Source organism: Petromyzon marinus (genome assembly GCF_048934315.1).
Source record: "Petromyzon marinus isolate PM22_M1 ecotype Great Lakes invasive population chromosome 70 unlocalized genomic scaffold, UKy_Petmar_22M1.pri1.0 chr70_unloc.2, whole genome shotgun sequence".
NCBI classification, from domain to species: Eukaryota; Metazoa; Chordata; class Hyperoartia; order Petromyzontiformes; family Petromyzontidae; genus Petromyzon; species Petromyzon marinus.
Window position 1 is genome coordinate 513833 of NW_027422604.1, and position 27264 is coordinate 541096.

At 50.7% G+C, this 27264-nt stretch overlaps 2 protein-coding genes and 1 long non-coding RNA gene across 3 annotated transcripts in view; 2 read left to right on the top strand and 1 right to left on the bottom strand.

Moving 5' to 3' along the window:
* LOC142908105 (uncharacterized) overlaps positions 1-22263 on the top strand; it is a 34481-nt gene extending 12218 nt beyond the window's left edge. Inside the window, exons 6-10 of the mRNA XM_076058331.1 lie at positions 333-373; positions 1625-1681; positions 6039-6167; positions 8358-8437; positions 13314-22263. Coding sequence (XP_075914446.1) covers positions 333-373; positions 1625-1681; positions 6039-6167; positions 8358-8437; positions 13314-13565 — 559 coding nt within the window. The 3' untranslated portion in view covers positions 13566-22263. The remainder of the gene's footprint in view (positions 1-332; positions 374-1624; positions 1682-6038; positions 6168-8357; positions 8438-13313) is intronic.
* LOC142908102 (uncharacterized) overlaps positions 1-27264 on the bottom strand; it is a 228097-nt gene that overhangs the window by 79995 nt on the left and 120838 nt on the right. The gene's annotated exons all lie outside the window — the stretch shown is intronic.
* Positions 26528-27264, top strand: part of LOC116957163 (transmembrane 9 superfamily member 2-like) — a 77613-nt gene continuing 76876 nt past the window's right edge. The window contains exon 1 of the mRNA XM_032979144.2: positions 26528-26849. Coding sequence (XP_032835035.2) covers positions 26712-26849 — 138 coding nt within the window. The 5' untranslated portion in view covers positions 26528-26711. The remainder of the gene's footprint in view (positions 26850-27264) is intronic.

Below are 27264 nucleotides of genomic sequence, written 5' to 3' on the forward strand. Positions count from 1 at the left end.
ACTATCATCATCACAATCATCACCATCATCATCACCATCATCATCACCATCATCACCAAACATCACCATCATCACTATCATCATCACAATCATCACCATCATCACCATCATCATCATCACCATCACCACCATCACCACCATCACCACCACCATCACCACCACCACTATCACCACCATTACCACCATCACACAGTGCCACGTGTTTGTGTTGCAGCTGTGGTGCCACCACCACCATCACCATCATCACCATCATCACCACCACCATCACCACCATCACCACCATCACCACCACCATCACCACCATCACACAGTGCCACGTGTTTGTGTTGCAGCTGTGGTGCCACCACCACCACCACCAAGTCGCCTCCCGCTGGTATTCCACGACCGACACCCGCCTGGGGCGCCACCTCCGCTGGAGTGTACAGTGTAGTGTATAGTGTATTGTATAGTGTAGTGTATAGTGTAGTGTATAGTAGTGTATAGTGCGGTGTATAGTAGTATAGTGTAGTGTATATCAGTGTATAGTGTAGTGTATAGTAGGGTAGTGTATAGTGTATTGTTAAGTGTAGTGTGTAGTAGTGTAGTGTATAGTGTAGTGTATAGTAGTGTATAGTGTGGTGTATAGTAGTATAGTGTAGTGTATATCAGTGTATAGTGTAGTGTATAGTAGGGTAGTGTATAGTGTATTGTTAAGTGTAGTGTGTAGTAGTGTAGTGTATAGTGTAGTGTATAGTAGTGTATAGTGTGGTGTATAGTAGTATAGTGTAGTGTATATCAGTGTATAGTGTAGTGTATAGTAGGGTAGTGTATAGTGTATTGTTAAGTGTAGTGTGTAGTAGTGTAGTGTATAGTGTAGTGTATAGTAGTGTATAGTGTGGTGTATAGTAGTATAGTGTAGTGTATATCAGTGTATAGTGTAGTGTATAGTAGGGTAGTGTATAGTGTATTGTTAAGTGTAGTGTGTAGTAGTGTAGTGTCTAGTATAGTGCATAGTGTAGTCTATATAGTAGTGTGTAGTAGTGTAGTGTATAGTAGTGTAGTGTATAGTGTAGTGTATAGTAGTACAGTGTCATGTATAGGGTAGTGTATAGTGTAGTGTATAGTGTAAAGTAGTGTAGTGTATAGTGTAAAGTCGTGTATTGTATAGTGTAGTGTAGAGTAGTATAGTGTAGTGTATAGTGTAGTGTATAGCAGTGTATAGTGTAGTGTATAGCAGTGTATAGTGTAGTGTATAGTAGGGTAGTGTATAGTGTAGTGTGTAGTAGTGTAGTGTCTAGTATAGTGTATAGTGTAGTGTATATTGTAGTGTGTAGTAGTGTAGTGTATAGCAGTGTAGTGTATAGTGTAGTGTATAGTAGTATAGTGTAGTTTATAGTGTAGTGTATAGTGTAAAGTAGTGTATAGTGTAGTGTATAGTGTAAAGCAGTGTAGTGTATAGTGTAAAGTAGTGTATAGTGTAGTGTAAAGTTTGTACGTCTGCATGTTGAACTCCTTTCGCACCGTACGTAGCCAAATGTTCTAACCGGAGGCAAGGACAGCCCGCAAGGTAAGGAGCTGAGTTGGACACTGGACCGTATCAGCAGGCGACACTCAGCACGTCTCTCTACCCCGTGTCTGTCCGCAGGGGGTGAGACCTTGGACGTCTACATGGCAATGTCTGCACACGTCTCTCCGGCAACAGGTACAAACGCACAGACAAAGGTCCCCCGTGTAGCCTCACGCAGGCCGTAGGGGCAAGTGCTGTGAGTAGCAAGTAGCAGCTATAGACACACAGACAAAGGTCCCCCGTGTAGCCCCTAACAGGCTGTAGGGGCAAGTGTTGTTAGCGAGCAGCACCTGTGAAGGCTACCGGCACTGTGGCACACGGGGGGGTGGGTGGCCAGCACCACGCCCGGCCGCCTTTGTCTCCCCAGTGCTGGCGATGCTTCCACACTGCACTGCAGGTACTCGTTTGAGGCTGAGTCGACCTAGGGGAGGCCCAGAGCGGGAATCGAATTCGGGTTTCTGCTGGGTTTGTAGCGCTAACCGCTGCACCACCGCTCTCCACGCACAACAACAACCGCCATTCGCCACTAAGTGGCGGTGACGTCACCACGACGCTTGTGCCAGGCTAGGTGCACGTTGAGGCCACGTGAAGTGTCGAACGCCCGCTCGCAGGAGGTCAAGGGGCCGACCCAGGTGCCACGGGTCGACTGACTGAGATGACTGGCTGATGCACCACCTGTGCCCCCTACTGTGCCAACCTGCTGTGCTTTAGCCACCCGGAGCTCCGCTCGTTGTTGTGAACGTCGCTCCTCCGGCCTCCCTTGTTGTTGGAGGGCGACTGCCCGGCAAGTCCACTCAGCTCCACGTCTTCCTGTACCACATCACTCCATCTCTTCTCTAGCCCGTGCCGCGCCCAGATCTTTCAAGGATTTTTGAGCTCCTCACACAATCCAGTCTGGTTAAACCCACGATGGATCGTAGGCAGGCCAGCCAAAATGTTTCTAACCGGCGAAGATGTTCCATTAGGGGGGTCCACGTTTCGCAAGCATAGAGAATGACCGTGGCCGAGAAGACCGGAAGCTTAGTGCGGAGCGACAGACCAGGTAGCTTCCACACAGAGTTACGCAACCGATGAAAAGATATTGCCGCTCGACTGATTCGGAGTGAGACCTCTGCTGTTAAACTGGAGCCAGTCATAAGCACACTGCCCAGTTATGGGAAACTCTCCACTCTCTCCACAACTGCCCCATCACCGATTGGGAGTTGTGGGGGTGGAGTGTCCGATGGTACAAAATACCCAGGCAGGTGCTTAGTTTTGGTGGGGCTGATGGTAAGGCTCCACCTCTTAGTGGCACGCTCCAGTCTCAGCAGCAGCGTCTACAACTCCTCCTCTGAATGAGCAGCTATTACCAAATCATCAGCATACATAACGTGGCTGAGCAATAGGGAGCCATCCCTTGATCGCACCCGGGCGTCGATCAGCCTCCCATTATATCTGTACCATATGGAGATTCCCCCGGTACAGCTATTGAAGGCTTCACGAACTACATGGTCAAAATAGATGTTAAATAATGTGGGAGCCAGAGGACATCCCTGTCGCACCCCAAGGTTAACAGGGAATGGCTCTGACTCCCAGCCACGTAGTTTTACCCGGACCCGCTCACCATCATGAAGGTCCTTAATGATCATGAGCAGAGGGTTAGGTACTCCAAAAGCACACACACACACAGACACACACACAACAACAACAACAACCGCCATTCGCCACTAAGTGGCGGTGACGTCACCACGACGCTTGTGCCAGGCTATGTGCACCCTGAGGCCACGTGAAGTGTCGAACGCCCGCTTGCAGGAGGTCACGGGGCAGACCCAGGTGCCACGGGTCGACTGACTGAGATGACTGGCTGATACACCACCTGTGCCCCCTACTGTGCCAACCTGCTGTGCTTTAGCCACCCGGCGCTCCGCTCGCTGTTGTGAGCGTCGCTCCTCCACCCTCCGTTGTTGTTGGAGGGCGACTGCCTCCAACTGCCCAGTAGCATCCTTCACGAGCCTCCTCCACAGAGGCCGATCTTGACACCGCTGGTACCAGTCATCGGCAAGTCCACTCAGCTCCACGTCCTCCTGTACCACATCACTCCATCTCTTCTCTAGCCCGTGCCGCGCCCGGTTAGCCCCCTCAATCCGGCCAAACAAAAGCTGTTTCGGCATGCGGTGGCTGGGCATGTGGGCTACATGACCCAGCCATCGCAGTCTTGCCTGCCGGAGGAGCTCACCGATGGGACCCTGCCCAGATCTTTCAAGGATTTGTGAGCTCCTCACACAATCCAGTCTGGTTAAACCCAGGATGGATCGTAGGCAGGCCAGCCTAAATGTTTCTAACCGGCGAAGATGTTCCATTAGGGGGGTCCACGTTTCGCAAGCGTAGAGAAGGGAGGGAATGACCGTGGCCGAGAAGACCTGAAGCTTAGTGCGGAGCGACAGACCAGGTAGCTTCCACACAGCGTTACGCAACCGATGAAAAGATATTGCCGCTCGACTGATTCGGAGTGAGACCTCTGCTGTTAAACTGGAGCCAGTCATAAGCACACTGCCCAGGTATGGGAAACTCTCCACTCTCTCCACAACTGCCCCATCACCGATTGGGAGTTGTGTGGGTGGAGTGTCCGATGGTACAAAATACCCAGGCAGGTGCTTAGTTTTGGTGGGGCTGATGGTAAGGCCCCACCTCTTAGTGGCACGCTCCAGTCTCAGCAGCAGCGTCTCCAACTCCTCCTCTGACTGAGCAGCTATTCGCCAAGTCATCAGCATACATAACGTGGTTGAGCAATAGGGAGCCATCCCTTGACCGCACCCGGGCATCGATTAGCCTCCCATTATATCTGTACCATATGGAGATTCCCCCGATACAGCGATTGAAGGCTTCACGAACTACGTGGTCAAAATAGATGTTAAATAATGTGGGAGCCAGAGGACATCCTTGTCGCACCCCAAGGTGTACAGGGAATGGCTCTGACTCCCGGCCACGTAGTTTTACCCGGGCCCGCTCACCATCATGAAGGTCCTTAATGATCGTGAGCAGAGGGTCAGGTACTCCAAAAGCACGAAGAACGACCCAGAGCCCAGGCCTACTGATGGTATCATAGGCCTTGACCAGGTCAATAAAGCAGAGATGTAGATCTTGTTGGAATTCCCTACACCTCTGCTGTAGCAGACGGACAGAAAATATGGCATCTGTGCAGGACCGCCCTTTCCTGAAACCGCATTGTGGCTCCGCAAGTCTCTCCTCAGCGTGCCTGGCAAGGCGATGCTGAATAATCCTTGCCAGGACCTTTCCCGGCACACTGAGGAGTGAGATGCCCCTGTAGTTGTTACAGTCTGTGCGGTCCCCCTTCTTAAAAAGTGGGACCACCAGGGCATCCTTCCAATCCTGCGGAACCCGTCCAGTGGTCCAGACTGTTGTTATGATGTCATATAGGGCAGTCTGTGCACAAACGCCACCCTCCCTCAGCATTTCGCTTGGGAGATCATCTCTGCCCGCTGCCTTTCCTGGTCTCAGACTCCGGATCGCCTTCAATACTTCCTCAGCAGATGGCACCTCAGCCAGCCACTCACAGGGGGTGACTTCATCCAATATTTGAGGCACCGCAGCCTCAGCAGGGTCATCCTCACTTTGTGCCACGATGTTTTCCTGGCTGAGGGATTTTCCCTCCCCCAGGACCTCACAGAAATGCTCAGCAAATCTGCGAACCTGTTCCTGGGGGTCGGAAATTGGATCACCGTTTTTTCCCCTAATGATGGTAATAGGTGTGGCGCTGCAGGTTACTTTTTTGATGGAGTTAAATAGAGATTTGTGATCACGGGCCACTGAGGCAGACTCCATCTCCTCAGCAACCCGCGACCACCACCCATCCTTGCAGCGCCTCACGGCTCTCCGAACCTCCGAGCGAAGGCTGCGGTAAGCCTCCTCATTCTCTGACGTGGGATTCTGTAGCCGATGACAGTGGGCCTGTCGCTTTTTCTCAACCATCCTGAACAACTCCTCTGTCATCCAGGGTGTCTGGGGAGGTCTGGACCGCGCACCCAAAGCAGCCATTGCAGCTGCATGAGTCACAGTCCTAAACCTCGCCCATTTACCCTCGACATCAGGAGGAGTCGGGGACGATGCCAATCCCAGCCGCAAGCGATGATGAAATTTTCGCTTGCAACTTTCATCAGATAACTGAGACCAGGCCACTTTAGGTTGGAATGGGGTCCTGGGTGTACACCCACCACCGGAGTGGAAGAATGGCAGGCGCATCTTACAGATGACACACACACACACACAGACACACACACAGACACACACACAGACACACACACACACACAGACACACACACACAGACAGACACACACACACAGACACACACACAGACACACACACACACAGACACACACACAGACACACACACAGACACACACACAGACACACACACACAGACACACACACAGACACACACACACACATGCGCGTGCTCGCGTGCCGACGGCGATGTCCCCATCATCCCGGCAGCCTCAGCCCCTCGCGGCCACACGGAGAACCCAGAGCATGAGGAGGAAGAGGAGGAGGAAGAGGAGGAGGAGGACATCTACATGGTGCTCACACCGTCCAACTCCACCTCGTCGCCCACTCCTCCTCGAGGTAGCCATTCACCGCACGCAGCACGCGGCCATTCAGCTCCTCACTTTCCCACTGCCGCGTCCAAACCGTGCCAAACCAGCCCTGGTATGGTTCAGTTTTTCTTCCACTGCACAAACCGAACCGTGCCAAGTCAGCCCTGGTATGGTTCGTTTTTTATTTTCACTGCAACAAACCGAACCGTGCCAAGTCAGCCCTGGTATGGGTCGTTTTTTTTTTCACTGCATAAACCGAACCGTGACAAGCCAGCCCTGGTATGGTTCGTTTTTTATTTTCACTGCAACAAACCGAACCGTGCCAAGTCAGCCCTGGTATGGTTCGTTTTTTTTTCACTGCACAAACCGAACCGTGCCAAGTCAGCCCTGGTATGGTTCGGTTTTTTTTTCACTGCACAAACCGAACCGTGCCAAGCCAGCCCTGGTATGGTTCGCTTTTTATTTTCACTGCAACAAACCGAACCGTGCCAAGTCAGCCCTGGTATGGTTCGGTTTTTTTTCACTGCATAAACCGAACCATGCCAAGCCAGCCCTGGTATGGTTCGTTTTTTATTTTCACTGCAACAAACTGAACCGTGCCAAGTCAGCCCTGGTATGGTTCGGTTTTTTTTTCACTGCACAAACCGAACCGTGCCAAGCCAGCCCTGGTATGGTTCGCTTTTTATTTTCACTGCAACAAACCGAACCGTGCCAAGTCAGTCGTGGTATGGTTCGGTTTTTTTTTTCACTGCATAAACCGAACCGTGCCAAGCCAGCCCTGGTATGGTTCGTTTTTTATTTTCACTGCAAGAAACTGAACCGTGCCAAGTCAGCCCTGGTATGGTTCGGTTTTTTTTTCACTGCACAAACCGAACCGTGCCAAGCCAGCCCTGGTATGGTTCGTTTTTTATTTTCTTCCACTACACAAACCGAACCGTGCCAAGTCAGCTCTGGCACGTTTTTTTCCACATCCGAGCCAGGCCAGGGCTGGCCCTGGCACGGTTTATTTATTTATTTTTCCCACTGCACAAAACTGTGCCGTGCCACTAACGTTAGACGCGGCGATGATGACGCCGATGTTGATGATGATGGTGACGATGTCGATAATGATGTCATTGATGATGATGATGTTGACGATGATGTTGACGATGATGTAATCGCTGATGTTGATGTTTACGATGTCATTGATGATGTCATCGTTGATGATGGTGCTGATGATGGTGGTGATGTCATCGATGATGATGTTGACGTTGTCGATGATGATGTCATCGTTGATGGTGGTGGTGATGTCATCGATGATGATGTCGACGATGTCGATGACATCGATGATGATGTTGACGATGTCGATGATGATGTCATCGCTAATGTTGATGTTGACGATGTCAATGGTGATGTCATCGTTGATGATGATGTTGATGATGTCGATGTTGACGATGTTGATGTTGACAATGATAATGATGTTGATGATGATGTCGATCTTGATGTCGACGATGATGTCATCGTTGATGATGATGTCGACGATGATGTCATCGTTGATGATGATGTCGACGATGATGTCATCATTGATGATGTCGACGATGATGTCATCATTGATGATGTCGGCGATGATGAAGATGATGTCATCATTGATAATGTCGACGTTGTTGAGGATGACGACGTCATCATCGATGCCGATGCCGACGATGATGTCATCATTGATGATGTCGACGATGATGTCATCATTGATGATGTCGGCAATGATTACAATGACGACGTCATCATCGATGTTGACGATGACGATGATGATGTCATCATTGATGATGTCGGCGATGATGAAGATGATGTCATCATTGATAATGCCGATGATGTTGACGATGACGACATCATCAGCGATGTCGACGACGATGACAACAATGATGTCATCATTGATGATGTCGACAATGTTGACGATGACGACGTCATCATCGATGTCGACGACGATGACGATGATGATGTCATTATTGATGATGTCGACGATGTTGACGATGACGATGTCATCATCGATGTTGACGATGACGATGACGACGATGATGTCATCATTGATGATGTCGACGATGTTGACGATGACGACGTCATCATCGATGTTGACGATCACGACGATGATGTCATCATTGATGATGTCGACGATGTTGACGATGACGACGTCATCATCGATGTTGACGATGTTGACAATGACGACGTCATCATCGATGTCCGACAGGGACCCCTGTGCAGGAGAAGGCCTTCTCCACGTGCCTCAGGGAGAACTTCGCCACTGTCTCTCTCAGCCTTCACGGCAAGGTAACCGGGCTGGCACCACGGAGATGTTGACTACCTCGCCTGGTACGCAGGAGGTCGTTGGTTCCATCATTACCCTGATGAGATGTTGACTACCTCGCCTGGTACGCAGGAGGTCGTGGGTTCCATCACTACCCTGATGAGATGTTGACTACCTCGCCTGGTACGCAGGAGGTCGTGGGTTCCTTCACTACCCTGATGAGATGTTAGTAGTTTATAGTTAGTAGTTTATAGTTAGTAGTTAGTAGTTTATAGTTAGTAGTTTATAGTTAGTAGTTTATAGTTTATAGTTAGTAGTTTATAGTTGGTAGTTTATAGTTTGTAGTTAGTAGTTTATAGTTATTAGTTAGTAGTTTATAGTTTGGAGTTTATAGTTAGTAGTTTATAGTTAGTGGTTTATAGTTTGTAGTTAGTAGTTTATAGTTAGTAGTTTATAGTTAGTAGTTTAGTTTATAGTTAGTAGTTTATGGTGTATAGTTAGTAGTTTATAGTTAGTAGTTTATAGTTCATAACTAGTAGTTTATAGTTTATAGTTAGTAGTTTAGTTTATAGTTAGTAGTTTATAGTTTATAGTTAGTAGTTTATAGTTAGTAGTTTATAGTTCATAGTTAGTAGTTTATAGTTTATAGTTAGTAGTTTAGTTTATAGTTAGTAGTTTATAGTTAGTGGCCTCGGAATATCAGAAGGAAGAAACCCATAGAGACCCACAGAGACCCACAGAGACCCATAGAGACCCAAAGAGACCCATAGAGACCCATAGAGATCCACAGAGACCCATAGAGACCCATAGAGACCCACAGAGACCCACAGAGACCCATAGAGACCCAAAGAGACCCATAGAGACCCATAGAGACCCACAGAGACCCATAGAGACCCATAGAGATCCACAGAGACCCATAGAGAACGATAGAGACCCACAGAGACCCATAGAGACCCATAGAGACCCATAGAGTTCCACAGAGACCCACAGAGACCCACAGAGACCCACAGAGATCCACACAGATCCATAGAGACCCACAGAGACCCACAGAGACCCACAGAGACCCACAGAGACCCATAGAGTTCCACAGAGACCCACAGAGATCCATAGAGATCCATAGAGACCCACAGAAACCCACAGATATCCATAGAGACCCACAGAGATCCACAGAGACCGATAGAGACCCATAGAGACCAACAGAGACTTACAGAGACCCACAGATACCCACATAGTCTCACAGAGACCCACAGAGACCCAGAGAGACCCATAGAGACCCAGAGAGACCCATAGAGACCCAGAGAGACCCATAGAGACCAACAGAGATTTACAGAGACCCACATAGTCTCACAGAGACCCACAGAGATCCAACGAGACCCATAGAGACCCATAGAGACCCATAGAGACCCACAGAGACCCATAGAGACCCACAGAGACTTACAGAGACGCACAGAGATCCACGGAGACCCATAGAGACCCACAGAGACCGACAGAGACCCACAGAGACCCACAGAGACCGACAGAGACCCATAGAGACCCACAGAGACCCACAGAGATCCACAGAGACCCATAGAGACCCATAGAGACCCATAGAGACCGACAGAGACCCATAGAGACCCACAGAGACTCACAGAGATCCACAGAGACCCATAGAGACCCATAGAGACCCATAGAGACCCACAGAGACCCATAGAGACCCATAGAGACCCACAGAGACCCATAGAAATCCATATAGACCCACAGAGATCCATTGAGACCCACAGAGACCCACAGAGACCCACAGAGATCCACAGAGACCCATAGAGACCCATAGAGACCCACAGAGACCCACAGAGACCCATAGAGACCCACAGAGACCCATAGAAATCCATAGAGACCCACAGAGATCCATTGAGACCCACAGAGACCCACAGAAACCCACAGAGACCCACAGAGACCCACAAAGACCTATAGAGACCCATAGAGACCCATCGAGACTCATAGAGCCCACAGAGACTTACAGAGACCCACAGAGACCCACAGAGACCCATAGAGACCAACAGAGACCCACAGAGACCCACAGAGACCCATAGAGACCCACAGAGACCCACAGAGACCCATCGAGACCAACAGAGACTTACAGAGACCCACACAGCCCCATAGAGACCCACAGAGACCCACAGAGACCCACAGAGATCCATAGAGACCCACAGAGACCCACAAAGATCCATAGAGACCCATAGAGACCCACAGACACCCACAGAGACCCACAGAGACCCATAGAGACCCACAGAGACCCACAGAGACCCATAGAGACCCATAGAGACCCACAGAGATCCATAGAGACCCACAGAGACCCACAGAGACTCATAGAGACCCATAGAGCCCACAGAGACCCATAAAGACCCACAGAGACTTACAGAGACCCACAGAGACCCACAGAGACCCATAGAGACCCATAGAGACCAACAAAGACCCACAGAGACCCACAGAGACCCATAGAGACCCACAGAGACCCACAGAGACCCATCGAGACCAACAGAGACTTACAAAGACCCACACAGCCCCATAGAGACCCACAGAGACCCATAGAGACCCATAGAGACCCACAGAGATCCATAGAGACCCACAGAGACCCACAGAGACCCATAGAGACCCATAGAGACCCACAGAGATCCATAGAGACCCACAGAGACCCACAGAGACTCATAGAGACCCATAGAGCCCACAGAGACCCATAAAGACCCACAGAGACTTACAGAGACCCACAGAGACCCACAGAGACCCATAGAGACCCATAGAGACCAACAAAGACCCACAGAGACCCACAGAGACCCATAGAGACCCACAGAGACCCACAGAGACCCATCGAGACCAACAGAGACTTACAAAGACCCACACAGCCCCATAGAGACCCACAGAGACCCATAGAGACCCATAGAGACCCACAGAGATCCATAGAGACCCACAGAGACCCATAGAGACCCATAGAGACCCACAGACACCCACAGAGACCCACAGAGACTCATAGAGACCTACAGAGACCCACAGAGATTCATAGAGACCCACAGAGACCCATAGAGACCCACAGAGACCCACAGAGACCCACAGAGACCCATAGAGACCCACAGAGACCCACAGAGACTCATAGAGACCCACAGAGACCCATAGAGACCCACAGAGACCCACAGAGATCCATAGAGACCCACAGAGACCCACAGAGACCCATAGAGACCCATAGAGACCCACAGAGATCCAGTAACTCGCAGTTGTGGAGAGAGTGGAGAGTTGTCCATACCTGGGCAGTGGGCTCATGATCGGTTGTGTAACGCTGTGTGGAAGCTACCTGGTCTGTCGCTCCACACGAAGCTTCAGGTCTTCTCAGCCACGGTCATTCCCTCCCTTCTCTACGCTTGCGAAATGTGGACCCCCCTAATGGAACATCTTCGGCGGTTAGAAACATTCAGGCTGGCCTGCTTACGATCCATCCTGGGTTTAATCAGGCTGGGTTGTGTGAGGAGCTCACAAATCTTCGAAAGATCTGGACAAGGTCCCATCGGTGAGCTCCTCCGGCGGGCAAGGCTGCGTTGGCTGGGTCATGTAGCCCGCATGCCCAGCCACCGCATGCCGAAACAGCTTTTGTTCGGCCGGATCGAGGGGGCTAATCGGGCGCGGCACGGGCTAGAGAAGAGATGGAGTGATGTGGTACAGGAGGACGTGGAGCTGAGTGGACTTGCCGATGACTGGTACCAGCGGTGTCAAGATCGGCCTCTGTGGAGGAGGCTCGTGAAGGACGCTACTGGGCAGTTGGAGGCAGTCGCCCTCCAACAACAACGGAGGGCGGAGGAGCGACGCTCACAACAACGAGTGGAGCGCCGGGTGGCTAAAGCGCAGCAGATTGGCACAGTAGGGGGCACAGGTGGTGCATCAGCCAGTCATCTCAGTCAGTCGACCCGTGGCACCTGGGTCTGCCACGTGACCTCCTGCCAGCGGGCGTTCTAAACTTCACGTGGCCTCAACGTGCACATAGCCTGGCACAGGCCCCGTTGTGACATCACTGCCACTTCAAGGCGAATGGCGGTTGTTGTTGTTCGGTGGTGGTGGTGGTGATGGTGGGGAGCGGTGGTGCAGCGGTTAGCGCTACGCTGCGCTACGAACCCGGTGACTGGAGTTCGATTCCCGCTCACGGCCACCACCACCACCCGTGACGAATATCTGAACCGGTCCTGGGCCTCCCTTAGGTCGACTCAGCCTCAAATGAGTACCTGGTGCGGTGTATAAAAACATCGCCACTGGGGAGACAAAGGCGGCCGGGCGTGGTGCTGCCTAACAACACTTGCCCCAACAATCTGTTAAGGCTATATGGGGGATCTTTGTCTTTGGTGGTGGTGGCGTGGGTGATGGTGTAGGTGATGATGGTGGTGGTGATGGTGGTGGTGGCGTGGGTGATGGTGGTGGTGATGGTGATGGTGGTGGTGATGGTGGTGGTGGCGTGGGTGATGATGGTGGTGATGGTGGTGGTGTAGGTGATGATGGTGGTGGTGATGGTGGTGGTGGCGTGGGTGATGGTGGTGGTGGCGTGGGTGATGGTGGTGGTGATGGTGGTGGCCTGGGTGATGGTGGTGGTGGCGTGGGTGATGGTAGTGGTGATGGTGGTGGTGTAGGTGATGATGGTGGTGGTGATGGTGGTGGTTGCGTGGGTGATGGTGGTGGTGTAGGTGATGATGGTGGTGGTGATGGTGGTGGTGGCGTGGGTGATGATGGTGGTGATGGTGGTGGCGTGGGTGATGGTGGTGGTGGTGGTGATGATGGTGGTGGTGGCGTGGGTGATGGTGGTGGCGTGATGATGGTGGTGATGATGGTGATGGTGTAGGTGATGGTGATGATGGTGATGGTGATGATGGTGGTGGTGGTGCCCCGCAGGTACCGGAGATGGCCCAGGCTCTGTCCGAGTTCAGCTTCCTGAGTGACGAGGAGAGGGCGGCCGCCATCACGGCTGCGGCCGCCACCGGCGTGGAGGCCACGGGGGGCGTCGCCGGCACCGGCGTGGTGAACAAACTCATCCTGATGGCGCTGGCGCGGGGCAGTGAGGAGGAGTGTGAGCTGCTGCTCGCCCACGCCGGCCTCGTCTGTTCCACCGCCTGTCCCACCAACCCCAATTCCAGTCCACCCTGAGTCTCTCTAGACCCAGAGTCTCTAGACCCAGAGTCTCTCTAGACCCAGAGTCTCTAGACCCAGAGTCTCTCTAAATCCAGAGTCTCTAGACCCAGAGTCTCTAGACACAGAGTCTCTCTAGACCCAGAGTCTCTAGACCCAGAGTCTCTCTAAATCCAGAGTCTCTCTAGTTCCAGAGTCTCTCTAGACCCAGATTCTCTAGACCCAGAGTCTCTAGACCCAGAGTCTCTCTAAATCCAGAGTCTCTCTAAATCCAGAGTCTCTCTAGTTCCAGAGTCTCTCTAGACCCAGAGTCTCTAGACCCAGAGTCTCTCTAGACCCAGAGTCTCTAGACCCAGAGTCTCTCTAAATCCAGAGTCTCTCTAGTTCCAGAGTCTCTCTAGACCCAGAGTCTCTAGACCCAGAGTCTCTAGACCCAGAGTCTCTAGACCCAGAGTCTCTCTAGACGCAGAGTCTCTCTAGACCCAGAGTCTCTAGACCCAGAGTCTCTAGACCCAGAGTCTCTAGACCCAGAGTCTCTAGACCCAGAGTCTCTCTAGACCCAGAGTCTCTAGACCCAGAGGCTCTAGACCCAGAGTCTCTAGACCCAGAGTCTCTCTAGACCCAGAGTCTCTAGACCCAGAGTCTCTCTAGACCCAGAGTCTCTAGTCCCAGAGTCTCTAGACCCAGAGTCTCTCTAGACCCAGAGTCTCTCTAGACCCAGAGTCTCTAGACCCAGAGTCTCTCTAGACCCAGAGTCTCTAGACCCAGAGTCTCTCTAAATCCAGAGTATCTCTAGTTCCAGAGTCTCTCTAGACCCAGAGTCTCTAGACCCAGAGTCTCTAGACCCAGAGTCTCTCTAAATCCAGAGTCTCTCTAAATCCAGAGTCTCTCTAGTTCCAGAGTCTCTCTAGACCCAGAGTCTCTAGACCCAGAGTCTCTCTAGACCCAGAGTCTCTAGACCCAGAGTCTCTCTAAATCCAGAGTCTCTCTAGTTCCAGAGTCTCTCTAGACCCAGAGTCTCTAGACCCAGAGTCTCTAGACCCAGAGTCTCTAGACCCAGAGTCTCTCTAGACGCAGAGTCTCTCTAGACCCAGAGTCTCTAGACCCAGAGTCTCTAGACCCAGAGTCTCTCTAGACCCAGAGTCTCTAGACCCAGAGTCTCTAGACCCAGAGTCTCTCTAGACCCAGAGTCTCTAGACCCAGAGGCTCTAGACCCAGAGTCTCTCTAGACCCAGAGTCTCTAGACCCAGAGTCTCTCTAGACCCAGAGTCTCTAGTCCCAGAGTCTCTAGACCCAGAGTCTCTCTAGACCCAGAGTCTCTCTAGACCCAGAGTCTCTAGACCCAGAGTCTCTAGACCCAGAGTCTCTCTAGACCCAGAGTTTCTAGTCCCAGAGTCTCTAGACCCAGAGTCTCTCTAGACCCAGAGTCTCTCTAGACCCAGAGTCTCTAGACCCAGAGTCTCTAGACCCAGAGTCTCTCTAGACCCAGAGTCTCTAGACCCAGAGTCTCTAGACCCAGAGTCTCTAGACCCAGAGTCTCTCTAGACCCAGAGTCTCTAGACCCAGAGTCTCTCTAGACCCAGAGTCTCTCTAGACGCAGAGTCTCTCTAGACCCAGAGTCTCTCTAGACCCAGAGTCTCTAGACCCAGAGTCTCTAGACCCAGAGTCTCTCTAGACCCAGAGTCTCTAGACCCAGAGTCTCTAGACCCAGAGTCTCTCTAGACCCAGAGTCTCTAGACCCAGAGGCTCTAGACCCAGAGTCTCTCTAGACCCAGAGTCTCTAGACCCAGAGTCTCTCTAGACCCAGAGTCTCTAGTCCCAGAGTCTCTAGACCCAGAGTCTCTCTAGACCCAGAGTCTCTAGACCCAGAGTCTCTCTAGACCCAGAGTCTCTCTAGACGCAGAGTCTCTCTAGACCCAGAGTCTCTCTAGACCCAGAGTCTCTAGACCCAGAGTCTCTAGACCCAGAGTCTCTCTAGACCCAGAGTCTCTAGACCCAGAGTCTCTAGACCCAGAGTCTCTCTAGACCCAGAGTCTCTAGACCCAGAGGCTCTAGACCCAGAGTCTCTCTAGACCCAGAGTCTCTAGACCCAGAGTCTCTCTAGACCCAGAGTCTCTAGTCCCAGAGTCTCTAGACCCAGAGTCTCTCTAGACCCAGAGTCTCTCTAGACCCAGAGTCTCTAGACCCAGAGTCTCTAGACCCAGAGTCTCTCTAGACCCAGAGTTTCTAGTCCCAGAGTCTCTAGACCCAGAGTCTCTCTAGACCCAGAGTCTCTCTAGACCCAGAGTCTCTAGACCCAGAGTCTCTAGACCCAGAGTCTCTCTAGACCCAGAGTCTCTAGACCCAGAGTCTCTAGACCCAGAGTCTCTCTAGACCCAGAGTCTCTAGACCCAGAGTCTCTAGTCCAAGAGTATCTCTAGACCCAGAGTCTCTAGACCCAGAGTCTCTAGACCCAGAGTCTTTAGACCCAGAGTCTCTAGACCCAGAGTCTCTCTAGACCCAGAGTCTCTCTAGACCTAGAGTCTCTCTAGACCCAGAGTCTCTCTACACCCAGAGTCTCTCTAGACCCAGAGTCTCTAGACCCAGAGTCTCTAGACCCAGAGTCTCTCTAGACCCAAAGTCTCTAGACCCAGAGTCTCTAGACCCAGAGTCTCTAGACCCAGAGTCTCTAGACCCAGAGTCTCTCTATACCCAGAGTCTCTCTAGACCCAGAGTCTCTCTAGACCCAGAGTCTCTCTAGACCCAGAGTCTCTAGACCCAGAGTGTCTAGACCCAGAGTCTCTAGACCCAGAACCTCTAGACCCAGAGTCTCTCTAGACCCAGAGTCTCTCTAGACCCAGAGTCTCTAGACCCAGAGTCTTTCTAGACCCAGAGTCTCTAGACCCAGAGTCTCTCTAGACCCAGAGTCTCTAGACCCAGAGTCTCTAGACCCAGAGTCTCTCTAGACCCAGAGTCTCTCTAGTCCCAGAGTCTCTCTAGACCCAGAGTCTCTCTAGACCCAGAGTCTCTCTAGACCCAGAGTCTCTAGACCCAGAGTCTCTCTAGACCCAGAGTCTCTCTAGACCCAGAGTCTCTCTAGCCCCATAGTCTCTAGACCCAGAGTCTCTAGTCCCAGAGTCTCTAGACCCAGAGTCTCTCTAGACCCAGAGTCTCTAGACTCAGAGTCTCTAGACCCAGAGTCTCTCTAGACCCAGAGTCTATCTAGACCCAGAGTCTCTCTAGACCCAGAGTCTCTCTAGCCCCATAGTCTCTAGACCCAGAGTCTCTAGACCCAGAGTCTTTAGACCCAGAGTCTCTAGACCCAGAGTCTCTCTAGACCCAGAGTCTCTCTAGACCCAGAGTCTATCTAGACCCAGAGTCTCTCTAGACCCAGAGTCTCTCTAGACCCAGAGTCTCTAGACCCAGAGTCTCTCTAGACCCAGAGTCTCTCTAGACCCATAGTCTCTAGTCCCAGAGTCTCTAGTCCCAGAGTCTCTAGTCCCAGAGTCTCTCTAGACCCAGAGTCTCTACACCCAGAGTCTCTAGACCCAGAGTCTCTAGACCCAGAGTCTCTCTAGACCCAGAGTCTCTACACCCAGAGTCTCTAGACCCAGAGTCTCTAGACCCAGAGTCTCTAGACCCAGAGTCTCTAGACCCAGAGTCTCTCTAGACCCAGAGTCTCTCTAGACCCAGAGTCTCTAGACCCAGAGTCTCTAGACCCAGAGTCTCTCTAGACCCAGAGTCTCTACACCCAGAGTCTCTAGACCCAGAGTCTCTAGACCCAGAGTCTCTAGACCCAGAGTCTCTCTAGACCCAGAGTCTCTCTAGACCCAGAGTCTCTAGACCCAGAGTCTCTAGACCCAGAGTCTCTAGACCCAGAGTCTCTCTAGACCCAGAGTCTCTAGACCCAGAGTCTCTAGACCCAGAGTCTCTCTAGACCCAGAGTCTCTCTAGACCCAGAGTCTCTAGACCCAGAGTCTCTAGACCCAGAGTCTCTCTAGACCCAGAGTCTCTCTAGACCCAGAGTCTCTCTAGACCCAGAGTCTCTCTAGACCCAGAGTCTCTAGACCCAGAGTCTCTCTAGACCCAGAGTCTCTAGACCCTGAGTCTCTCTAGACCCAGAGTCTCTAGACCCAGAGTCTCTAGACCCAGAGTCTCTCTAGACCCAGAGTCTCTCTAGACCCAGAGTCTATCTAGACCCAGAGTCTCTAGACCCAGAGTCTCTAGTCCCAGAGTCTCTCTAGACCCAGAGTCTCTCTAGCCCCATAGTCTCTAGACCCAGAGTCTCTAGTCCCAGAGTCTCTAGACCTAGAGTCTCTAGACCCAGAGTCTCTAGTCCCAGAGTCTCTAGACCCAGAGTCTCTCTAGACCCAGAGTCTCTCTAGACCCAGAGTCTCTCTAGCCCCATAGTCTCTAGACCCAGAGTCTCTAGTCCCAGAGTCTCTAGACCCAGAGTCTCTCTAGACCCAGAGTCTCTCTAGACCCAGAGTCTCTAGACCCAGAGTCTCTCTAGACCCAGAGTCTCTCTAGACCCAGAGTCTCTAGACCCAGAGTCTCTCTAGACCCAGAGTCTCTCTAGACCCAGAGTCTCTAGACCCAGAGTCTCTAGACCCAGAGTCTCTAGACCCAGAGGCTCTAGACCCAGAGTCTCTCTAGACCCAGAGTCTCTCTAGACCCAGAGTCTCTCTAGACCCAGAGTCTCTAGACCCAGAGTCTCTAGACCCAGAGTCTCTAGACCCAGAGTCTCTAGACCCAGAGTCTCTAGACCCAGAGTCTCTCTAGACCCAGAGTCTCTCTAGTCCCAGAGTCTCTCTAGACCCAGAGTCTCTCTAGACCCAGAGTCTCTCTAGACCCAGAGTCTCTAGACCCAGAGTCTCTCTAGACCCAGAGTCTCTCTAGACCCAGAGTCTCTCTAGCCCCATAGTCTCTAGACCCAGAGTCTCTAGTCCCAGAGTCTCTAGACCCAGAGTCTCTAGACCCAGAGTCTCTAGACCCAGAGTCTCTAGACCCAGAGTCTCTCTAGACCCAGAGTCTCTAGACCCAGAGTCTCTCTAGACCCGGGCGACTCGAGTTCCATTCCCGCTCACAGCCAACACCAGTGACGATTGTCTAAACCGGTCCTGGGCCTCCCCTAGGTCGACTCAGCCTCAAACGAGCACCCCGTGTGGTGTGTAGTGAACATCGCCACTGGGGAGACAAAGGCGGCCGTGCCTGGTTGCTGGCCACCCACCCCCTCGTGTGCCACAGTGCCGGTAGCCTTCATGGGCAGCGCCGCTACTCACTGATGATGTTTGCTGCTGCCGCTGCGTCTCTCTCTCTCTCATCATCATCATCACGGTGGCTAGGAGATGTTGACTACCTCTCTCTCTCTCATTATCATCATCATCACCGTGGCTAGGAGATGTTGACTACCTCTCTCATCATCACGGTGGCTAGGAGATGTTGACTACCTCGCCTGTCTATCATCATCATCACGGTGGCTAGGAGATGTTGACTACCTCTCTCATCATCACGGTGACTAGGAGATGTTGACTACCTCGCCTGTCTATCATCATCATCATGGTGGCTAGGAGATGTTGACTACCTCGCCTCTCTCATCATCACAGTGGCTAGGAGATGTTGACTACCTCTCTCTCTCATCATCACGGTGGCTAGGAGATGTTGACTACCTCTCTCTCATCATCATCACGGTGGCTAGGAGATGTTGACTCCCTCTCTCTCTCATCATCATCACGGTGGCTAGGAAATGTTGACTACCTCGCCTCTATCATCATCACGGTGGCTAGGAGATGTTGACTACCTCTCTCTCTCATCATCATCACGGTGGCTACGAGATGTTGACTACCTCGCCTACCTCTCATCATCATCACGGTGGCTAGGAGATGTTGACTACCTCTCTCATCATCATCACGGTGGCTAGGAGATGTTGACTCCCTCGTCTCTCTCTCATCATCATCACGGTGGCTAGGAAATGTTGACTACCTCTCTCATCATCATCATCACGGTGGCTAGGAGATGTTGACTACCTCTCTCATCATCATCACGGTGGCTAGGAGATGTTGACTCCCTCGTCTCTCTCTCATCATCATCACGGTGGCTAGGAAATGTTGACTACCTCTCTCATCATCATCATCACGGTGGCTAGGAGATGTTGACTACCTCTCTCATCATCATCACGGTGGCTAGGAGATGTTGACTCCCTCGTCTCTCTCTCATCATCGTCACGGTGGCTAGGAGATGTTGACTACCTCTCTCATCGTCACGGTGGCTAAGAGATGTTGACTCCCTCGTCTCTCTCTCCCCGTGGTGGTCACTGCGTGGGGCCTCCGGTTTTTTGTATTCTCCAAACCCTCCGCGTCGATCAAAATCACATCCCTCGTGGGTTGTTTTGACCGCTTGCGAGTCTCTGTAGGTCTCTATGGGTCTCTGTGGGTCTCTATGGGTCTCTGTGGGTCTCTATGGGTCTCTATGAGTCTCTTTGGGTCTCTGTCGGTCTCTGTGGGTCTCTATGAGTCTCTGTGAGTCTCTGTGAGTCTCTGTAGGTCTCTATGGGTCTCTGTGGGTCTCTATGAGTCTCTGTGAGTCTCTGTAGGTCTCTATGGGTCTCTGTGAGTCTCTATGGGTCTCTATGAGTCTCTGAGTCTCTGTAGGTCTCTATGGGTATATGTGGGTCTCTATGGGTCTCTGAGTCTCTGTGGGTCTCTGTAGGTCTCTATGGGTCTCTGTGGGTCTCTATGGGTCTCTATGAGTCTCTGTGGGTCTCTGTAGGTCTCTATGGGTCTCTATGGGTCTCTGTGGGTCTCTGTAGGTCTCTATGGGTCTCTATGGGTCTCTGTGGGTCTCTGTAGGTCTCTATGGGTCTCTGTGAGTCTCTATGAGTCTATGTGAGTCTCTATGGGTCTCTGTGGGTCTCTATGGGTCTCTATGAGTCTCTGTGAGTCTCTATGGGTCTCTATGAGTCTCTGTGAGTCTCTGTAGGTCTCTGTAAGTCTCTGTTGGTCTCTATGGGTCTCTGTGGGTCTCTGTAAGTCTCTGTGAGTCTATGTGGGGCTATGTGGGTTTCTGTAAGTCTCTGTTGGTCTCTATGAGTCTCTATGGGTCTCTGTGGGTCTCTGTAAGTCTCTGTGAGTCTATGTAGGTCTCTATGGGTCTCTATGGGTCTCTGTGAGTCTCTGTAGATCTCTGTGGGTCTCTGTAAGTCGCTGTTGGTCTCTATGAGTCTCTGTGGGTCTCTGTAAGTCTCTGTGAGTCTATGTAGGTCTCTATGGGTCTCTATGGGTCTCTGTGGGTCTCTGTGGGTCTCTATGAATCTCTATGGGTCTCTTTGAGTCTCTATGGGTCTCTGTAAATCTCTGTGAGTCTATGTAGGTCTCTATGGGTCTCTATGCGTCTCTGTGAGTCTCTGTCAGTCTATGTAGGTCTCTGTGGGTCTCTATGGGTCTCTGTGAGTCTCTGTAGGTCTCTGTGAGTCTCTGTTAGTCTATGTAGGTCTCTGTAAGTCTCTATGGGTCTCTGTGAGTCTCTGTAGGTCTCTGTAAGTCTCTATGGGTCTCTGTTAGTCTATGTAGGTCTCTGTAAGTCTCTATGGGTCTCTATGGGTCTCTATGAGTCTCTGTAGGTCTCTATGGGTCTCTGTGAGTCTCTGTAGGTCTCTATGAGTCTCTATGGGTCTCTGTGAGTCTCTATGGGTCTCTGTAAATCTCTGTGAGTCTATGTAGGTCTCTATGGGTCTCTATGCGTCTCTGTGAGTCTCTGTGAGTCTATGTAGGTCTCTATGGGTCTCTATGGGTCTCTGTGAGTCTCTGTAGGTCTCTGTGAGTCTCTGTTAGTCTATGTAGGTCTCTGTAAGTCTCTATGGGTCTCTGTGAGTCTCTGTAGGTCGCTGTAAGTCTCTATGGGTCTCTGTGAGTCTCTGTAGGTCTATGTAGGTCTCTATGGGTCTCTATGGGTCTCTGTGAGTCTCTGTGAGTCTCTACCAGTGGGATTTTGTCAGGTATTGTTGTAAGTGTTTATGTCTGGGTCATTTCTTTAGCAATCCTGTACGTTGCATTATCATGGTGTGTGTATGTCACTGTTTGTTGTTGTAGCATTGTGACCCCGTACCCCCTCCCTGGACGTCTGTGGCAAAGAGCTTCATAGCTCATCTGATTCTCTCCTGTCGCAGTCTAAATGATCTGATTGGATATTTAACCGGCTGGGGCTGTATTAGAATATAAGAAAAGCTTTGTACTCTTTCTCTGGCAATAAAATAGCAGTTGTGTTTAAGACAAGGCCGTAATTATAATAAGTATGGCACAAAATGTACCCCCCTCCCAATATATTGCTATAAAAATATAAAAAAGTAATAAAAAAATTGCTATGTTATGTAAATAAAAACAACAATTTGCTAAACCTTGGCCACAATATCTGGACTTGTCTTCGTATAAATCAGCACTTACATTTAAGTTTATATGATTGTGGTTATGGTTGTACTTTATAAATCCCTAATCTCAAACATTACATACAACGGTACAAGAAATGGTAAAAAAGTAAAAACACAGCAATGTAATACAATAACACTATTAGACATTATTGTAACAAATAAAATAAAACGTCCTTCCCCATGTGTTCGTGAATTTTTTAAAAAATATCTTTACGCAGGAAATGGCAGGAAATTCGCATGTGCACCGCATGTTCACCCTCTCTACACCTTTCATCATGCTAAGTCCGCCAATTAAATGCTAATTTTTTATGCTAATTCCTTTTTCAAGGCACCTTAATCCCTCTCACACAGCTTAAAGGCCGTGGTCTGAGCTTGGCTGTGTTGACTCCAGCACAGTCTTAGAGACAGTCTGGTCCCTTCACCTGATGAAGGCCGCTTGTGTTGTGGCCGAAACGTCGTGATTTTTGTTGTTTTATTTTTTACCTACTACGTGGTGACTTTACCGAATAGGACCAAAGAGTATGGATCCTTGCAGTCACGAAAGCTTCAAATCTAGAAAGGAAATTCGTTTTCAAATGTCTGGGTAGGGACCCCCAGACCCACTGGGAGATTTTGGTCCCCACCAATATTGATTCCACGGCTACGGCCTTGGTCCAAGATGTTCAAACACCTCAATAGAGACACCCATTGTAAGGCATCATCAAGTGTCTGCGTTGACCGCACACTCGCTGTTTGTGGTGAAACGTGTGTAGAGGTTTTGATTTAAAGTATTTCGTGACTGCAGGGATTCATATTCTTGGTTCTATTGGGTAAAGTCACCACCACGTAGAAGGGAAACGATAAAAATAATAATAATAATTCATTGTTTTATATTTTTATTATTTTTATTGTTTCCCTTCTATGTGACTTTACCGATAGAACCAAGAATATGTGTGGAGGCGTTAACTACTCACTGTTCGGTAACCTGCATTGCCACCGGGTATCAAAGGGGCAGTGCAGCGTTACCTCTGTGTACATAACGGGTGGGGTCAGACGAGGTGAAGTGGACCGTCGCCACAGTTTGGTAAGAACCAATCAGACAGTACCACGTGTGAGTGTGGGATTGGTTAGACCTGGCCACAAATGAGTATAAGAAGGGTGACCGCGCAGAGCACGGCGGGGAGTTGTCTCCCTACACCAAGACCGAAGCCCGGGCTGAAGATAGCCAGGACCCTGGACCCGGCCTCCCAGCCCTTCTGAGGGCTAAGGCTCGGCATACCCAGTGGTCAGGACCCGCCGGGCCAGCGGTGGGTCAGATAGCCTCCCCTAGGTCCCAGCCGGAGGACTCTGGGATAGCGGTAGACGTGTAAGTCTCGCCAAGATAGGAGGCGGTACCTCCTTAGGTATCAAGAGAGCTGTTTGTAGGTCACACTAAGTACCTCCTTAGGTATCAAGAGACCTGTGTGTAGGTCACGCTAAGTACCTCCTTAGGTATCAAGAGACCTGTGTGTAGGTCACGCTAAGTACCTCCTTAGGTATCAAGAGACCTGTGTGTAGGTCACACTAAGTACCTCCTTAGGTATCAAGAGAGCTGTGTGTAGGTCACACTAAGTACCTCCTTAGGTATCAAGAGACCTGTGTGTAGGTCACACTAAGTACCTCCTTAGGTATCAAGTTGACCTGTGTGTAGGTCACACTAAGTACCTCCTTAGGTATCAAGAGAGCTGTGTGTAGGTCACACTAAGTACCTCCTTAGGTATCAAGAGAGCTGTGTGTAGGTCACACTAAGTACCTCCTTAGGTATCAAGAGACCTGTATGTAGGTCACACTAAGTACCTCCTTAGGGTATCAAGGTGACCTGTGTGTAGGTCACGCTAAGTACCTCCTTAGGTATCTAGAGACCTGTGTGTAGGTCACACTAAGTACCTCCTTAGGTATCAAGAGACCTGTGTGTAGGTCACGCTAAGTACCTCCTTAGGTATGAAGAGAGCTGTGTGTAGGTCACGCTAAGTACCTCCTTAGGTATCACGAGACCTGTGTGTAGGTCACGCTAAGTACCTCCTTAGGTATCAAGAGACCTGTGTGTAGGTCACGCTAAGTACCTCCTTAGGTATCAAGAGACCTGTGTGTAGGTCACGCTAAGTCCCTCCTTAGGTATCAAGTTGACCTGTGTGTAGGTCACGCTAAGTACCTCCTTAGGTATCAAGTTGACCTGTGTGTAGGTCACGCTAAGTCCCTCCTTAGGTATCAAGTTGACCTGTGTGTAGGTCACGCTAAGTACCTCCTTAGGTATCAAGAGACCTGTGTGTAGGTCACGCTAAGTACCTCCTTAGGTATCATGAGACCTGTGTGTAGGTCACGCTAAGTACCTCCTTAGGTATCAAGAGACCTGTGTGTAGGTCACACTAAGTACCTCCTTAGGTATCTAGAGACCTGTGTGTAGGTCACGCTAAGTACCTCCTTAGGTATCAAGAGACCTGTGTGTAGGTCACACTAAGTACCTCCTTAGGTATCAACAGACCTGTGTGTAGGTCACGCTAAGTACCTCCTTAGGTATCAAGAGAACTGTGTGTAGGTCACGCTAAGTACCTCCTTAGGTATCAAGAGACCTGTGTGTAGGTCACGCTAAGTACCTCCTTAGGTATCAAGAGAACTGTGTGTAGGTCACACTAAGTACCTCCTTAGGTATCAACAGACCTGTGTGTAGGTCACGCTAAGTACCTCCTTAGGTATCAAGAGAACTGTGTGTAGGTCACGCTAAGTACCTCCTTAGGTATCAAGAGAGCTGTGTGTAGGTCACGCTAAGTACCTCCTTAGGTATCAAGAGAGCTGTGTAGGTCACGCTAAGTCTGGAGGCGGTACCTCCTTAGGGTATCAGGTGAAGGAACAGTATACCCCTCCGTGCGTTAAGGACTGTGTAACAGAAGTATTACAATGAACAGAGTGTGCCTCATAAGAGGTTTATTCGTCATTATAAACACTACACATGCAAACGCACGTGGTCCTGATAATAATAATGATGATGATGTTAATGGCATTGCCTTTGAAACTGAATCCACGTCGTGACGTCATCACGCAAATGTTTGGTTATTTCGGTAAAGTCACGGAGAAGCTCTCTCTGTTCTTCACCTGAGGACGGCTGCTTGCGTTGTGGCCGAAACGTCGTGAGAATTTTATTATGTTTTATTATGTTGTTATTTCCCTTCTACGTGACCGAAAGAACCAAGAATATGAACCAAGAATATGAATCCCTGCAGTCACGGGAGCTTTAAATCGAAAAATTAATCACGCAACTCAGCGAGTCTGACCGGAATCTACGTCGTGACGTCATCACGCAACTCAGCGAGTCTGACCGGAATCTACGCCGTGACGTCATCACGCAACTCAGCGAGTCTGACCGGAATCTACGCCGTGACGTCATCACGCAACTCAGCGAGTCTAACCGGAATCTACGTCGTGACGTCATCACGCAACTCAGCTGTTAGCGAGTCCAACCGGAATCTACGTTGTGACGTCATCACGCAACTTGACTGTTAGGGAGCCCAACCGGAATCTACGTCGTGACGTCATCACGCAACTCAGCGAGTCTAACCGGAATCTACGTAGTGACGTCATCACGCAACTCAGCTGTTCGCGAGTCCAACCGGAATCTACGTCGTGACGTCATCACGCAACTTAGCTGTCGCGAGTTTAATCGGAATCTACGTCGTGACGTCATCACGCAACTCAGATGTTAGCGAGTCCAACCGGAATCTACGTCGTGACGTCATCACGCAACTCAACTGTTAGCGAGTCCAACCGGAATCTACGTCGTGACATCATCACGCAACTCAGCTGTTCGCGAGTCCAACCGGAATCTACGTCGTGACGTCATCACGCAACTCAGCTGTTCGCGAGTCCAACCGGAATCTACGTCGTGACATCATCACGCAACTCAGCTGTTCGCGAGTCCAACCGGAATCTACGTCGTGACGTCATCACGCAACTCAGCTGTTCGCGAGTCCAACCGGAATCTACGTCGTGACGTCACCACGCAACTCAGCTGTCGCGAGTCCAATCGGAATTTACGTCGTGGCGTCATCACGCAACTCAGCTGTTTGCGAGTCCAACCGGAATCTACGTCGTGACGTCATTACGCAACTCAGCTGGAGCGAGTCCAACCGTTATATGCGTCGTGACGTCATCACGCAACTCAGCTTCAGGAATCCAACCGGAATCTACGCCGTGACGTCATCACGCAACTCAGCTGTCGCGAACTCAAAAGAGAGTCTGCGTGGTGACGTCACCGCGGAACCCAAACGGGCGGGGAAGGCTGCGTGGTGACGTCACCGCTGAAACCAAACGGGGGGGGTGAAGTCTGCGTGGTGACGTGTTCACGCAAACCCAGCCACCGCGATTCTCAACCAAAGTCTGCGTGGTGACATCACCGCGCAACGTAAGACGAAGTTGAGTCTGCGTGGTGACGTCACCACGCAAACCCAGCAACTGCGATTCTAAACCGGATTCTGCGTGGTGACATCACCTCGCAACCCAAACAGAGGGGGAAGTTTGCGTGGTGACGTCTTCACGCAAACCCAGCCGCCGAGAGTCAAGCCACTGAGCGTGCGCGCTGACGTCACCACGTAGCTCACCCTCGTCACCGAGGCGACGTCACCGGCGTGTTGGGCGCTTCGAGATCCACTTCCCCCCCCTCCACCACCACCACCACAAACTTCACGGCGAATATAAACATTGAGAGAGAGGACACGGCGCTTCACACAAACAGCTAACAACACCCTCGCACTATGGCTGCTGCTGCTGCTGCTGCTGCTACAGCTACAGCTACGCTGCTGTGCGTGCTAGCGCTGAGCCAGGCTTTCTACCTCCCGGGTCTCGCCCCCGTCAGCTTCTGCGAGAAGGCCGAGGAGCACCTCAACTGTCTGGTAGGCCCGCCAGGCCCACGCCGAGGCTTCGGCCTAAACTCCCTTCGGTCTTTTTTTTCTTCCCGTGTTCCTTCTGTCGTTGTTATTATTGTTATTGTTGTTATTGTTATTATTGTTGTTGTTATTGTTGTTATGGTTATTGTTATTGTTATTTTTCGATTTAAAGCTTTCGTGACTGCAAGGATTCATCTTCTTTGGTTATTTCGGTAAAGTCACCACCACGTAGAATGAGAATAAAACAATAAAATAAAACAATTAAATCCTCACGACGTTTCGGCCACAACACAAGCAGCCGTCCTCAGGTGAAGACTGTCAGGACAGTCCTGTTTCTTCACCTGAGGACGGCTACTTGTGTTGTGGCCGAAACGTCGTGAGGATTTAATTGTTTTATTGTTTTATTCTCATTCTACGTGGT